General features: G+C 31.9%; 2 protein-coding genes across 2 annotated transcripts in view; one reads left to right on the forward strand and one right to left on the reverse strand.

Annotated features, from left to right (window-relative positions):
- The window catches only part of LOC105331626 (uncharacterized), a gene marked incomplete in the record, with an annotated part of 138533 nt that overhangs the window by 8787 nt on the left and 113167 nt on the right, over positions 1-16579 (forward strand). Inside the window, 3 exon segments of the mRNA XM_066069649.1 lie at positions 1605-1756; positions 2771-3015; positions 3130-4399. Coding sequence (XP_065925721.1) covers positions 1605-1756; positions 2771-3015; positions 3130-3374 — 642 coding nt within the window.
- Positions 10242-16579, reverse strand: part of LOC105348138 (uncharacterized) — a 94269-nt gene continuing 87931 nt past the window's right edge. Inside the window, exon 4 of the mRNA XM_034461257.2 lies at positions 10242-10601. The gene's annotated coding sequence lies outside the window, so the exon portion shown is untranslated. The remainder of the gene's footprint in view (positions 10602-16579) is intronic.

Below are 16579 nucleotides of genomic sequence, written 5' to 3' on the forward strand. Positions count from 1 at the left end.
ATACCATCTTAAACTCATATATCCTTAGATACAACACAGAAGAGACATATAAGATTGTTAGCTGTTACTTAAATTGATTTGAAATGACTCCATTTTGTGTAAAAAAAATTTACATCCAGTGATGTTAATACCATACATTTGAGCCATTTTTTTAAGCTCTGTCAGAAAAGCCCGGAAAATTGGGATTGAATTTCGACATTGAACTGGAGGGCAAATGGCTTAGACAGTTTTTATTAGACCAAGATTTCAATAAATATAATTCATATACAACAAAGTTTGAGGCAACACATACAGTTCTGTAGATTCCAAATTAACCGCAAGGAATTAATATCCAATTGCGAGATGCACATCTTGCTGATTTTAATATCTTGCTTTTAAATTTTTTTTAAGGATGTAAACCAAATGTAACTTTAATAGAAATTCAGGATTCTTGGTTTAATATTCTCTCGATTTAACGAGGCCGGGTCTAATTTGTTCTGCCCTAGATTTTTGAATGAAACTTTTTACATGAATTTCTACTGATATAATTATTATTTTAAGATTAAAAAATAAGACATTTACCACAACGTTTGTTAAGGGGGTCATCTCAAAGTTTGTTCATCTTTAACATAGGACCCTATGGGATTTTGCTTGAAATGTATCAATTTTGCATATTTTTTACATTTTTTCAAAACTTCTGCCCTAGGGATTTCTTTTTCTGTTCTACATATTAAAGTTATTGCTAAAAGGCATCAAATTGTCAAATAAAAAAACCCTTTTACCTCCTGGTTTGTTCCAGGGGTCTTATCAAAGTTGATTTTTGTATGCCCAATTTCCCAGATTCGTCAGATAATGGCTATTTTTTATTTGACAAAGGCGGAAAAAGTGATATTCTTAGTATTATTAAAACATTCAGACATATTTAAGTAATAAAAAAATTAATAACATCACATATTAAGGGTCATTAATATAAAATACATGGTTACTGTCTTAAAATATATGAATTAAGCTATATTTAGGCGGGTTAAGAAAACGTGACAGAGGGCTAGGCTTGCTGAACCCTCTTCACGTTTTCGACCCGAGCCCAAATATAGCTTATACTTCGAGATATTTATGTTTATTCCACAATATAACATTATTTTTACGCATCAAACGAGATATTTTCAACAATTTTCGCTGAATATCTGCAGTTGAAACTATCACGCCATGGCGTCAACCAAGCAAAAAGATGACGTCACAATACAAATGAAACGCTGCGCGAAAGCGTGCGTACTCGTTCTGTACTCGGCCTCGTTAATGCAAAACAGTTGAGTCTCGAAATTAAAAAGTTGCATAAAATAAGGAATCAACAATACCTTCTCACTTTCGCCTTTAGGGTGAAGATGCAGGGGTGAAGGAGCAATATACTACTATTGCGCCTCTGCATCTTCACACTTTCGCCTTCGCACTCTTGCATCTTTGCCTCTAAATTATGCCCATAATATTGTGCAATATGTTTAAATAGGTCAATAATGGTATAGATCAGAACAATTAGTATTTTATTTCAAATGGATATTACTTTACATACATATATTTGCTGGTAAATTACTGTATAATGCAATGTTTATTATCTCATCTATAATTAGATTCAAGAGGCAACAACAGAGGAACAATTTGAAGAGGCATTATCCAAAAACAGCGATTGGCTTCTAAATCAAGGCCTTGCACCATACAATCTGAAGATTGATAGAAAGGATGAACTGTTGAAAATCTTGTTCAAAAATGAAATATATTTCAGGTAAATTAAAAATTGCACACTCCATATATCATTATCATGTAATTCATCTCCAACTCCATATGACGGAGCTATATTTGTCTTCTTTTACATATACCAGTATATAGATTTTGACAAAATACATTGAACCCCTGAATATGAAAAGTTTGCGAGCCGGTCCGACAGATCATGCAACTGTTGCCCGAGACACAGTCAACAACTGTTTTGTTTTACCCCTTCTAATCAATAACACGTTTTCGCGGAATGTGACATCACCGGTCAAGTCTTTTTTAACAGTCAATTTTAACAGTACCAATCCAACAGTTCCAGTCCACTTACAGTCAAAATGTTGGACTTTTTTTCGTATAGAGTTATATAGTAACTGTTTTACAGGGGTATAACAATTTTAGATGTTTGAATATGATTAATTTATGTTTTGAATAATTGATTATTTCATCACATAACTTTAACACTGTGGCAAACAAACTTACCAAAATGATAGTTGTTTTATATTACTATTATGATATGATATGGAGAAGGAGATCTTCCTTTCTCTTGGCTGACTGGGGGTGAAATGAATTAGTTCAGGAATTTGGCACCAAGCATGTGCACTTAATTTAAGTCTAAAACTTGTAAAACTACCTATTCACTACTATTTCAAAATAACAACCCATCATACAGCTCTCACATGACCCAAACACCTTTGACCTTTCACAATCCCAACTCAACCAAGGAATGTAAAACACCATGAATATGAATGATATGTAAATTCCAATGTTCTTTAATTCACTGTCTTATAGATGATGAAAATGGTGATGATTTATGAATGAGTTTATTAAATATCAATATATTTTAATAAATATTCCATTAATAAGGCTTATGTGACACAAAGATTTCACAGCAACTATTAATTTCATGAAATTATTAACATCAGAGCGACATATTTCTCTCTCTCTTTCTCTCTCTAAAGCTACAAACATTTGATGCAATTTTAAAAGCTATTGATACCATATTCAATATTGTGTGCAATTTTTTCAGGGTACACAGTGAAATTTCCCAGTTTATCGATGGTCTAAATAGAGTTGGGAACTTTCATACCTCTGCAATTTTGAGGGCAGCTAAAGAATTCAAGACTTTGTTCACCCCCAATCCAGTTAACCATCTGACATTTAGTGGGCTTAGACAAATGTACAAAATAGAATTTAGCCCAGTGGGTTCCAATCATCGGCAACAAGAAGATGAAGCAATTTATTGCTTCGAATCCTTTTGCTCCGACTGTGAAGGTAGATTTATGTTATAAAAAAAGTTTAATGTACATTTGTATTTCCCCGCAAAGTTTGTATAATAAATTACATTACACATATAAATTATATAAAACACCTTTAAAATATTTTCAGCTGGCATTCTTGAAGTTTCCTTGGAGGATCTATTAGCATTTTGGACTGGAGCATCTGAAGTGCCTCCATTGGGATTCGATCATAAACTTCGAATCACCTTCAATGAGAACTCTCAATACCTTCTACCAAAAGCTCATACGTGCACCCTGGTAATTAGGTTGTGGAGAGGTTATAATGACCCTGATCAGTTCAGATGCGACATGATTAAAGCCATCACATGGACAGGGGGGTTTCACCTAGCTTAAAGCCTTGGGACCCTTTATCAAACCCTCTGCAGCTTTTTATACCCCCATTCCGAAGGAGAATTGGGGGTATACTGTTTTACCCTTGTGTGTCTGTTTGTCTGTCTGTCCATCCGTGACAAATATTTCTGTCACATTTTTCTCAGCAACTAATAATTGTAGGTGCTTGAAATTTTAAGAAACCATTTGTTTAGGCATGCCATATGGTAAGATACATTTTTGTACCAATCGAACATCAACTTCCTGTTAAATGACAATTTTATTTAATTTTAGCTTAAATTTTTAAACAATTTTTCGTCAAAGATTTCTCAGCAACTATTTATTGCAGATGCTTGAAATTATAACACAGTATTTGTTTAGGAATACATGTATCATATTGTGGGATATAATTATTGTTCCAATCGGATGTCAACTTCCGTTAAATGACGATTTTTGTTTATTTTGCATATTCACATCAGAGCAGGGGTTATCACTAGTGATTATTGACTCACAGATATCTTGTTTTTGTTGACCCTGTTTTTGAGTTGATCTCTTAGTTAAGAGTTTAAAGCTGCTCTACAGTAACTGTTGTTTTTGGTTTTAGGAAAGGCAAGTTTGATTTTCATTTTGATTAGGTAAATGATACTTTCACTCCTAATGGGGTATACATTTTCACCTTGTGTGTCTGTCCATTACAAATTTTAGTTTGCTTTTCTGACATATCTGAACTTTGAACATGATCTTTGTTTTAACATGACATGATGTATGGTTAGCTTCATTTTTGTACAAAGTCAATTTCATATGTTATTTAGGCTAATGGTGACCATTCTTTTTAGAAGCAGGGACATCATAATAAGCACAGACTTGCAGATTTCTTCTTCTTGTTTTTTTTTTTACAACGAACTCAACATTTTCAAATTCAAAAACAAAAATTTGTATTTGTAAAATCTGAAAGAGTAGTTGTTAACTTACCCGGCGTTTGCATCCTAATTTTTGTATGTTCAACTTAGAGATGTCACATACTGAATTCATAAAGGAATCAGTTATAATTATATTTAACTATTTAAAATTTGTTTTAAAAATTTTATATCTAAATCCTTCTGATGAATTATTCATATCAGCATGCCACTTCTGAATAAATTGATCTTGTAATCTCTGTTGAAACCCATTTTTGGTTAACAATATTTAAAGACTGACTATGCCAAAAATAAAATGTGCTTTAAAAACTAGGTCAACACGTTCAATACTATTCAATACAGATACATGTACAACCATTACTCTTTTGGAAAAAATCAATATACAGTATACTTTTGTTTTATCTATATAAACATTTAATTTCCACTCTTTACAATAACTTTCAAACTCATTCAGTGCGTTCTGCAAATCATCGCAAGATAACAGTATCCGTCTGCATAAGAAGTACAAGCAGTTATATATATATATTTATATAAAAGTTTTGTTCTATTGATGTTGCAGACCAGCGATATTTTTTTCAACAAGATAATTTTCTAAATCATTTATGTTCAATGAAAACAAAAATGGTGACAAATGTACTCCTTGATGGACTCCAACATTACAAGAAATAAAGTCGGATATCGTGCCATTTATCTTCATGAGTGATTCAATACCTTTTAACATATTTGTAATATATTTAAAACATTTACCATTGATACCATAATTTAAGAACCATTTCTTCAAACTGTGTGAACTGCCTGTTTGAAATCTATAAAACAGAGAACAATTTTTTCTTACACTTAATCAACGTATTGAATAAAAATGTGGTCTAAATTAGAAACCCGCTTGGTTATTATAGATCAGTTCTATCTCTTCTGAATACAATTCTAAACATACTCGTACTCGAACAGAAATTATATATATTACTATATCATCGGCATACTTTAATTATTATCCAGATGATTGGTGGTCACATTTTGATTGATAGAAGCCCTCAGATTCTAGATATAAATATTTCGAAAGTTCCTCTTCTTAACACGTGTGTCTTAATAGGGAATATAACCACCCTTAAATGAGCCCAAATCCCATTATCAACTAACTCTTTTAGGAGTAATCTCTTTTTAACCTATTTGAACATCGTTTATTTAGTATTTAAGATTTACCATAGTCAGTTTCTTTTCACACACTTTCAAAAATGATCTTTTCCGGCATATCTATAGATTATTGTTATTTGCAATAGTTCCTTGGAGTGTCAGATGTAAAATAATAAGCAAGATGGTTTACAATCCATTTTAATGTAACACAAGACTCATGCCATGGTCTGGTTTACACAGATTCAAATAAATAAAAATGAAGTGCATTATGGTACAAAATGTAAAATAAAAATCATAGAAAGCAGAGCCAGGTGGTTTGGGATACCTGTCGATATTATCGTGGATAATAATTAAATTACTTTCTCTGGTTAATAATTTTCAATAATAATGGCCATAAAAAGGTGTTATATGTTATTTGGAAAGGTAAAAATTAAAAAATCTCCAGTGGGTTTCAAACTTTTGACTGAAAATTCGAAATTAACGCTTCAGCCCATTGTTTTCATTGAGGTCAGGCCAGGCCATGTCAGGTTTTAGAGTATAGCTCCATAAGACTTTGACATTTTACCACAGACACCTCTAGATTCGTATTTAAATAAGAAGAAGAGAGGAACTAATAATCTGGGCGATTCCGCAAAAAAGCTGCTGAAAGTTCATCAGCAAACGTTTCTGTTAATGTACATGTTGCTTAGCAGAACTAAGCTTTACATTTCATCACGAGTTTCAGGTGTGTAATCGGGTGTAACGGAATCTAAGGAATCTAAGATTCTAGTACCTGTGTGACGGTGCCTAATTACGAGCGGTGTTCATCTCTATAGTCAGTCGTTCGTCGTTTTTGTTTTTGAACTAACTTTCAGGTAACTTCAAATTGAATAATTTAGAATCGATACTATTTCTGGTTGGTAAAAATTTAAATAATGACAGTTTCATCAAACTTAGTGTGTGAAAAAACAAAAATCATAATATTTCATATTGTAAATTTTGTATTTACAGAAAACCATCCAAAAACTTTCAATAAACATTATCAATATTTCACTTTACTCTGTTAGTGTAGACCCAAAATTGAACAATCTGACGTATTGAAAATTTGAAGTTTTATTTGTAAAGGTAGGGTTCGCAAAGCCCGCACGACTTCTACATAATATCCCCTGGCCAGACCCGTACAATCCATTGCATTCTCAGCTCCCTGGGGAGCATCAAGCAGAGTTGCCAAATTACGGTGCTAATGCTTTACATTCAACTTAACCAGCTCGTCTCATTTGCCAGGTACCATGGGTGGAGAGTGTAATGTTATATACCGCGATAGCGACGGACCAGACTCAAACCCGGGGCTACGGCGTTTAAATCGGTCGACGCTTTCAAATGCGCCAACACCTATCCAGAAAATATTTTTAACAAACTGTTCCACTGAATTGAAAAGTTTATCATGTAACCACATATACTTATATTCTCATTTACTAGAGTAATACTAGAATTAATATTTGGTGCAGAATTTTCAGACTAGAGGTGACCCAAATTGGCTACCCAAAACGTTATCGCACTTTAAACAGTTAAAAAATTGTTTAAAGTGTCTAATTTTTTCAAAGTGCGTTGCCACACACGCCCTGCGAATGTTTTTGTCATTTAAATTTTAAACAACGTGGTCCTTTCAGTTTCTCAGTAAAAATCATGCCTAGTGTTTATATTTCATGGAATATAGGTACTTGTAATCAAAAATAAAATCTAAACGTTCACTGATTTTAAACTTTATCTTCATTAATTGGTGGATACAGTGAGTTCAAAAAATAAACGTGACAATAGAAAATATGGGTTTTTTGCTGTTGCAACAATTAACATGCTTACTAGCGATTCCCCAAAGGATTAATTTTCGATGCACGCTTGACCTAGTATCAGAATCAATTTTTCTGCAGAATGTTCCTTGAAAATGGCTCGATTTACTGAGTTTTATACAAACAACACCATACTTTTTTTTTTAAAGAGCACACCAAAAGCATCAAACATGGCTATAATTTTATTGAGCAACCCATTGTTTATATTGTCAACCACGTGTAGAGTGGTTAAAAACACGAGCGATAACTCCGTTCTGAATATCATCGTTCTGTTTAAATAACTACTAGATGATGAAATAAGACATATATCTTAATAGATTTTCATGTTTTAACATAAAACGAAGTAGGATGTGATATGAAAAGCGACCAATACTTACATATTTTGAGAATATTATCTGAACACTTATACTTCCGCTCCAATTTCACAGAAACTGAACAAATCTCGGGGAACTCTGACTCGTGAACTTTCATTCGAGCACTTCTGGATTTATCACATATTTAGCAACGATAAAGAAAACACTCCGAACACAGGGTGTCTATACTAAGTCATGTATGGCACGTTTTACATAAACTTTCAACCCTGCGAATGTTATTGTCATTTAAATTTTGACCATGTGGTTTTTACACCGTGCCTCATGTTCAGAGTCTATTTCATAGAATCTAAGTACTTGTAGTCAAATATAAAATCTAGACGTACGTTTATTGATTTTAATCTTTATCTTCATTAGTTGGTAGTTAAAATGAGTTCTGGAAATAAATGTGACAATTGGAAATATAGGTTTTTCTGCTGTAGCAACAATTGACATGCTTACTAGCGACCCCCCAAAGGATAAATTTTCGATATGCGCCTGACCTAGTTATAGCATAGTGAAACAGACTATACTATTTTATGCAGAATGTTCCTTGAAAATGGCTCGATAAACGAAGTTTTAATACAAAACAGACAAGCACTTTTTTTAAAGTGTGGAATTGCAAACCAAAAGCATCAAACCAATGGCTATAATTTTATTGAGCAACCCAGTGTTTATATTGTCGACCACGTGTAGATTTTTAGATTATCTTAGATTATTGTCGACCACGTGTAAAGTGGTTAAACACTAACGATAACTCTGTTCTGAATATCATCGTTTAGTTTAAATAACCACTAGATAATGAAATAAGACAGATACCTTAATAGATTTTTATGTTTCAACATAAATCAAAGTAGAGTGTGATATGAAAAACGACCAATACTTACGTATTTTGAGAATATTATCCGAACACTTATACTTCCGCTCGAATTTCACAGGAACTGAACAAATCACGGGGAATTCTGACTCGTGAATTTTCATTCAAGCACCTCCTGATTTATTACATACTTAGCAACGATAAAGAAAACATTCAGAACACATTCGCAAGGGGTGCCTCGTAACCTTTAAATGCTCATTTTTGAATGCGAATGTTATTGTCATTTAAATTTTAGACCACGTGGTTTTTATTTGACCCTTTCAGTTTCGCAGTAAAATCATGCCTCGTGTTTATAATCTATTTCATAGAATCGATAGGTATTTGTAATCAAATATAAAATCTAGAGGTTTATTGATTTTAAACTTTATCTTCATTAATTGGTGGATAAAACGTGGTCTAGAAATAAATGTGACAATAAAAAAACAGTTTTTGTCTGCTGTAGCAACAATTAACATGCTTGTAGAGATCCCCTTAAGGATTAGTTTTCGATCCGCGCCTAACCTAGTAACATCATCGATATTTAAACAGACTATACTATTTTATGCAGAATGTTCCTTAAAAATGGCTCGATATACTAAGTTTTTACCCATTACTTTAAAAAAAACATAGTATTGCACACAACAAGCATCAAACATGGCTATGATTTTATTAAGCAACCCAATGTTTATATTTTCAACCAATCTACACGTGGTTGAACACGAACGATAACTATAACTAATAACCGCTAGATGGTGGGATAAGACATACGGCCTTAAAGGAATTTCATGTTTTAACATAAATCAAAGTAGGATGTGATATGAAAAACGACAAGTATTTACGTATTTTAAGAATATTATCCGAACACTTATTCTTCCGCTCGAATTTCACAGGAACTGAACAAATCTCGGGGAACTCTGACTCGTGAACTTTCATTCGAGCACCTCTGGATTTATTACATACTTAGCAACGATAAAGAAAACATTCCGAACACATTTGCAGGGGTGCTTAGACACACCAAGCGGTGCAGACAAATTGGATACCGCGCGTTAGCGCGGTATGATAATTTGCCTGCACTTCTTGGTGTGTCATATAGGACCGACCCCATCCAAAAATAAGAATTTACTGCTTTTATTTATATTTTCTTACTGATGTCTATTTGTATGAAATATTGTGTATCGCCGCTATAAAGCCATTATTTGCTTTATATATTCTAAACTGAAAATATACATACAAGTTATCAGCAGATTGTCATATTTGGCATCCCGTGACCGCAATGAAGGCCCTGCAAGTTAGTCATGTAATGCTATTTAACCTTTGTAACCTTTAGGCCATGAATTTATTATGCGTGAGCGATGCATCATACCCATGTGGACGACTCAGGACTTGGAGACTGCATCACAATATTCTTTCTGACAGTTATCAATCTTGGAGACTGCATCACAATATTCCTTCTGACAGTTATGTTGCTTTATTTAGAAATAAAATATAACTCTGGAATTTGACCACTAAATGTTCAATCATGGTCATCGTAGGCCCCCCCCTGCACCCCCCCCCCCCCCCCTGATGCTACGTGCCTGTATTTTTATTAACCAATGTAAAATCTATACATTAATCTACAATTTAATTCACTTTAAGAAAACCTTCATTTTCTGTGAAAACAAGATTTTAAGCTTTATAAAATTGAAAAATAAATCAAATTATATAAAGTTCAGATTCCAGTCAGAAAACAGTCTTCTCGAAATAAAACTATTTAACAGATCAACATTTTTTAATTTGTTTGAGATATGGTTTATCTTTTATATAAATACATATTGATTCATTTCCAGGTAAATTTTACATGCATATCACATGTTCATTGTATACGTAAACAATTTTAAGATAAGACAAATATATATATATATATATATATATATATATATATATATATATATATATATATATATATATATATATATATATATATATATATATATATATATGGTTATAGTCCACTCATGCATTTTCGATAGGCGGTAATGTTAACATTCGGGTACATAGCTCCAGCCCTAATTTTCATTCAGCAACGAGGAACCTTTTGAATGAAAGCTCATCAAATTGTCTCTGTCCTGTTAAAACTTTGTGGTGTGAAGCCAGATTCATTTTCCGGATAAATGTGTCTGTGTTGAAAAACTCTGAAAATGAAAGTAAAAGTAGGGAATTTCAGTTTTGGAAAGAGTGGACATCAAACAATTTCAATTTCAAATGATAATTCAATTTTGACACTTGCTTTGAAAATTGCAAATCCTCTTTTCTGACATGTGTCAAGCATTCTGATTTAAAATGTCCCAATAAATGGCAGTACTTTGTTGTCCTACTGATTCTAAAAATAGTTACAGGGATTTACCCAATATAAAACAGTCACTGTGGTTATTTACAATCTAAGCTTATATATTCACTCTAGACACTATATAGAATCAGGATTCCAAATTTTAATAGCACAAAAAAAGAATTGTTTTCAAATACCCTATGAAAAAGGTAAAATAGAAAAGTATAGGAATTTCCCTATCTATCAATGGATCCTATGACACCATAATGACGTCATAGTGATGAGTTGTTTTTACTTGTGTAAGGCCTAAAAGAAAAAGTTGTGTGTTTAGGGTAACCCGACCTAACCTACAAAAATGCCCCGATCCTACCATTTTTAGATGTCTGTTTTTATCCAATTGTGAATTTGCCTAATTTCAGAAGAAATGCACCATGATTTAACCCATTAAAGATATGTCATAAGGAAAATGATTTAACCCATTAAAGATATGTCATAAGGAAAAGAAACTTCCTTATATGTTTTTTTTTACTCTTGTATATGGTAACCATGATAACAAATTCAACTAAAGTTATAGAAAAACATATCCAATGGAAAAGAGTCTACAAGGCCTAAAAAAAAGTTGTTTGTTTAGGGTAACCCGACCTAACCTACAAAAATGCCCCGATCCTTCATTTTTAGATGTCTGTTTTTATCCGATTGTGAATTTTATATTATTTCTACATGTATTAAAAAATCTATTTTTAATATATTTAAAATATGATAAAATTTAAAAAAATCCCTACCTACCTAACCTAATTTTTCATCAGTGTTACCCTAAACACACAATTTTTTTTATAGGCCTAATTAACTAGAGTTTAAAATCTAGAAGAAGAAAAATTACCCAGTAAGTCTGTGAAGTGTGAAATATGTATAATCAATGTAAAGTTTCCCTATATTTGATATTCTAAATCATCTGCATGTCAAAGACTGGGTATATAGTTTTTGCAGGTTCCTTCTTTTAAACTTGGACAAGTGTAATTAAACATCATTGTTAAGAAAATAAATTTTACTTACGTCAAGTGTGTCTCACTGTTGTGGGTCTTTGATGAAGTTCCATTTCAATTTACATGGTGATCTAAACTAAAATGTTTTGAATTTAATTATACATGTATCAAACACACTATCCCCAACATTTGCAATTTCAAGCAGCCATATGTTTAAAACTCAGAGAGAAAGAGAGAGAGAGAGAGGAGAGACAGACAACAAACAACTATACATCTTCATGCACAACACATTTGTATAACCTAAAGACCCCCCCCCCCCCTTTTTTCAAACATTCAATATCAACCCTACCCAAAACAAAATATTCTATTGTTTCAATATATGAATAGATATCTACTAAAAATGATTACAGATAATTTCATCCAATTTTGATTATTACAAACAAAGATAGGTTTTATGGATTAAATACTATGCAGCATGGCAGGCCTTTACATGTTTAAATGTGCAAATGTACAACATTGCACGGCAGACTTATATACACAATTTAATCCTACCGGGCATCAATACAACTCCCTTACAATGCAAACTAATATTAGATAGCAGGGCACTGCTTCAAAAAAGTATTTTCCCTTGCTGTATAAACTTTCTGCTTCTCTACTTTCACTTTAACTCGCTTGAAATGATCGCACTAAAAACCTAAAGTGATATTTTTATTTATAAAATGTCTTCTTAACTCAAATATGAGTAGAAATACACATAAATTTTTATATAAAAAAATCAAAATAAATAACATTCAAGTTAAAATCACAATTTCTTTAATTCTTTAATAAAATCAATGCTAAATCTTGATGCATGCAATTATTCAGATTCACATTTGAACTCAATGTTACACGCAAACCGGTAGGCATATCTGATTTATGTGGCAAATTGAAGCCTGAATCGACGAAGAGGTCAAAATGGCGTTGCACACCTTGTGTTTTTATATATAGTAGGGGTAGAATTTTTTGATATAAGACTTATTAAGCGACTGATTGATAAAAATTCAGGTGTCTGTGCTTTGGTAGAAATTCGTCCTCGAATTTACGAGTAGAACGTTAACTCTACGAGTTAAGGAAATGTCATGAAACATGATCATAGGGAGCGACCGTGGGATTTGTACATTGGGCACCAAATGTCACAAGTGGTGAAAAGTCAGGTCTCAACCCAGGGCCTCTGGTGTACCATGCCAGCGCTTTAAGGATTACGTTTACTCAGGGTTTGAGATTTAAAAAAATATTTTTACAAAGTTCAATATCTGAAGTCCAAAGTTGTTTTAAAAAAACAAAATAACAACGTTATTAACAAATATTGATATTGATATCCATGATTTGTTTATTTGAGGAAGATATGCTTTGACAAAGGTAGATTAAAATTGAAACAGAGGAAATTCGGACTAATTATTTCATTTTCTTATTTTCTCTTAAAGTAGTCCGAGTATCGCACTACGTCATAATACGGATTTTACAATATTGGTTCGACTTTTACAAAGCGTTTTTGATACCCGGTATTGATTTTGCACTACATCGCTGTTGTAAACAATGGCAATTATAAGCAACTAGAACGGTAATATATGTATTCTATGAGAGATAGAAATGATTAATGTTGAGAAACTCGATTCTGTTAAAGTAAAATGAAAAACGAAGTTTCTGATTAACCAGGATCTCAGGTATGCCTATATCTTCTTTGTTTTGACCCCCCCCCCCGAATTTTTCTTTTTCTTTTACTAAAACCGGTTTGAATTTAGAGACAGAAGCTATTTCGAATTTAATCAATCGTCAATTAATTTATGTTTAAATAATATCTAACATTGTTGACAGATCTAGGTAGAAAACTGTAGCAAAATGTGATTTTTACGGATTTTTTCGTCAGGGTCTACTTGGTTTAGAGCTTATAGCGTGAAAAGTAGTCCGTCAACATATAATTTATTTTACCAAATCTTTTTTCTAAGATGTCAATCTATAGAATAAACACCATGAATTTAAGTTTGAGTCCATAAAATAGTAAAAAAATTACCAAACGCGATACTAGCATTGCATTTTGTGTATTCTATTTTGATACATCAGGTCCATAAAGCGTACTTACTTACAAAAATTTTCACAAAATTATTGATGAGATATGGATTAAATAAATGTTTATACTCTATTTTGTATGTTCAGTTCTAATTTACCCAAAATGGGTAATTATTTTTAGGAAAAACGGACGTCTGGCAAATTTCATAATTGTCAATAATTTTCGCAAGGGGGTACACCCGTCTGAGAGGTGATAACAAACAAACTAGCATGTAAACATACATATTTTCTTGTGTATATGTATTGCTAGAATGTATATTTATCATTTAAAGCTAAGCTTTTAATGATTGAGCCCATTTAGTGCCGAGTATAGGACTACCTTAAAAACTTTTTTAAAAGAAAGAAATAAATATAAAAAAGTTTTTATATATTTTTTCATATCATTTTACATATTTTATGGTTGTATTTACTCGTCTTTAAATTTATATCACTGGCTGGCACGCGATTGGAAAAATCTTTAAAATACATAAAACCGATTCAAGATAAAATATCTCGAAATTTTGATCATTGACCTTATATACAGTGAGGTTGCCATTAACGAATCGTCTCCATTACCGAATCACTTTCAGATAAACAATTCTGTATTTTTCTATTAAAGGTTCAATACTTAACTTAGCATATCCTGTCATGTAGAATTAATTTATCATGAAATTATTAAATTTTATCTTGTTTTATGTCGTAATTTCTAAACAAACATGAACAAGCTTTTTGAAGACGCAGACAAAAAGCATGCGTGCAGCTGACTACTTTCACTTTTCGGTTAAGCTCTGATGCATGTGAACGGCTCATTGTATGTAAGCATATTTGGTATAGATGTTTAATAAAATTATCTGTCTACAAGCACTAAAAGGGTCAAACATTTTTCCATTCGATTATGATTTCAACCATAGTTTGGTTTCCCCAATTCCCTGTATCAATTAATACGGATATTTATTGATTTAAAAACCCATGCCTTTCAAATTAAAGTTATTCGTATTCGATGTCATTTAGTAGTTTATTTCATAAAAAAATTAATTTCCTTGAACATGGATCCAGTTTGCAGATTCACTATACTTTTTTATTTTTGTTTTAAAAAATTTTCATAAGTACAAACGATCGCTGATTCCATACATGTACAGGTCATGGAAAATATTTATTTTCCTTGAACACCCATCCAGTTTGCACATTCAGTCATTCACTATACATTTCTAGATTTGATTTAAAATATTTCATAGTACAAATGATCCCCGATTCAAAACGTCTGTCTTCCTGGTATTTGTTCTTCCATTTCTATCGGTGGGGGTCTTCTTTTTTTATTGCTGGATGTCAATACTGGGTCCTGTTTTTGTTTGTTTTTTTTTTTGGTTGCTTAATTATACAATCACTAAACACATTTCTAGGCAATTTTGTGTATTTTAATTTGTTTACTTTAAAATCACCCTTGGATATGCTTCTAGATCTTTTAAAACCTTTTTTTATAATTAGTTACCGTGTGTATATATTTAAATTTCAACCTTTCTAACATACGTGCTAAAAAATCTTTAAAAAATTCGGAATGGCTATTTTTTTTGAATAAATAAAAAAAAATGCAGAAATGTAAATTCATTTTTTTCTTCTTTTTTTTTTTTAATTTTTTATTCGTGAGTTATTTTCCTCACGATATTCTTCAAGTTTTATTTTTTTTAAGTGTCGTTGCGCCGCATTAAAAATTTATGATGTAGTATATGTTATAAAAACCCAATCTGATACAATCAATGTTGACACATAATTTCAATGCAAATAACTTAAACCCGTTGCGACACAAACTTCATCATTCTGTGAGTTCTATGAACTGAATAACGTCACTTGTCTATGCAATTTTTGGCAAACCCTCATACATGTTGTATTTCGGTTTTTTTCTTGATCCATTTACATGCCATTGTATATTTCTTTGTAATTTCATAAAAAGATGTTCATATACACGTATCTCATAAAATTGACAATATTGATGACTTACAATGACTAAAAACTAATTGATTTTTAATAAATTGGTGGATCAAAGTTTGCAAATCATGCAGTCATTTTTTTTACCTTTGAATTCATTGTTATTTTTTCATGAATTGTCGGTTTCAATAGAATGAACACTTAACTCAAAATGAAAAAAAATATTAGCATTTCCATTTTGCTTATTCATGCTTAAAAGCATATTAAAACTTAAAAAAAATATTTCGACACTGTCCCTAACAAAAACTAATCAGCTGTATATCACGTGATTCGGTAATGGAGAAAATGATCCGCTAAAGGAGAAAACATCGTTCATCAAAATACAGCGATAATTTTTTTTTAATCATTGGTTGTTGGGAAAGAAATATATGATGTTATGAGTCAAGTATGGTACAATAAAACAATGTTGTATTATGAATTTAACTCGGGCTTGGTTACGTACTATCAACGCGAATTTACTTAGTGATGTAAGATTTTTTTGCCTTTGCATTACTGAGAAATAACACTGAAAACTCAGCACCTGAAAAAATTCTTCCCCGCTTATCGTTCTTGATTTTGTGGATTTATGACGTCACACAGACCCACCGATGTAAACAATGCATCAAAACTAGTGTAATTTTACGGTAGTTTATCGTTTTGATTTTAGTAATTTTTGCATATATGAGAGTGTCTTTCTTTTCAAATGAGATCATTTGATTTCGTAGTACAGATGACTTAGTTTCGTTAATGAATAAATCTAATATTGATCAGCTTCTCACCAGAGTAAAATCATAATGAAGATCCCGTACTGCAT

Source organism: Magallana gigas, chromosome 8 (assembly GCF_963853765.1).
Source record: "Magallana gigas chromosome 8, xbMagGiga1.1, whole genome shotgun sequence".
NCBI lineage: Eukaryota > Metazoa > Mollusca > Bivalvia > Ostreida > Ostreidae > Magallana > Magallana gigas.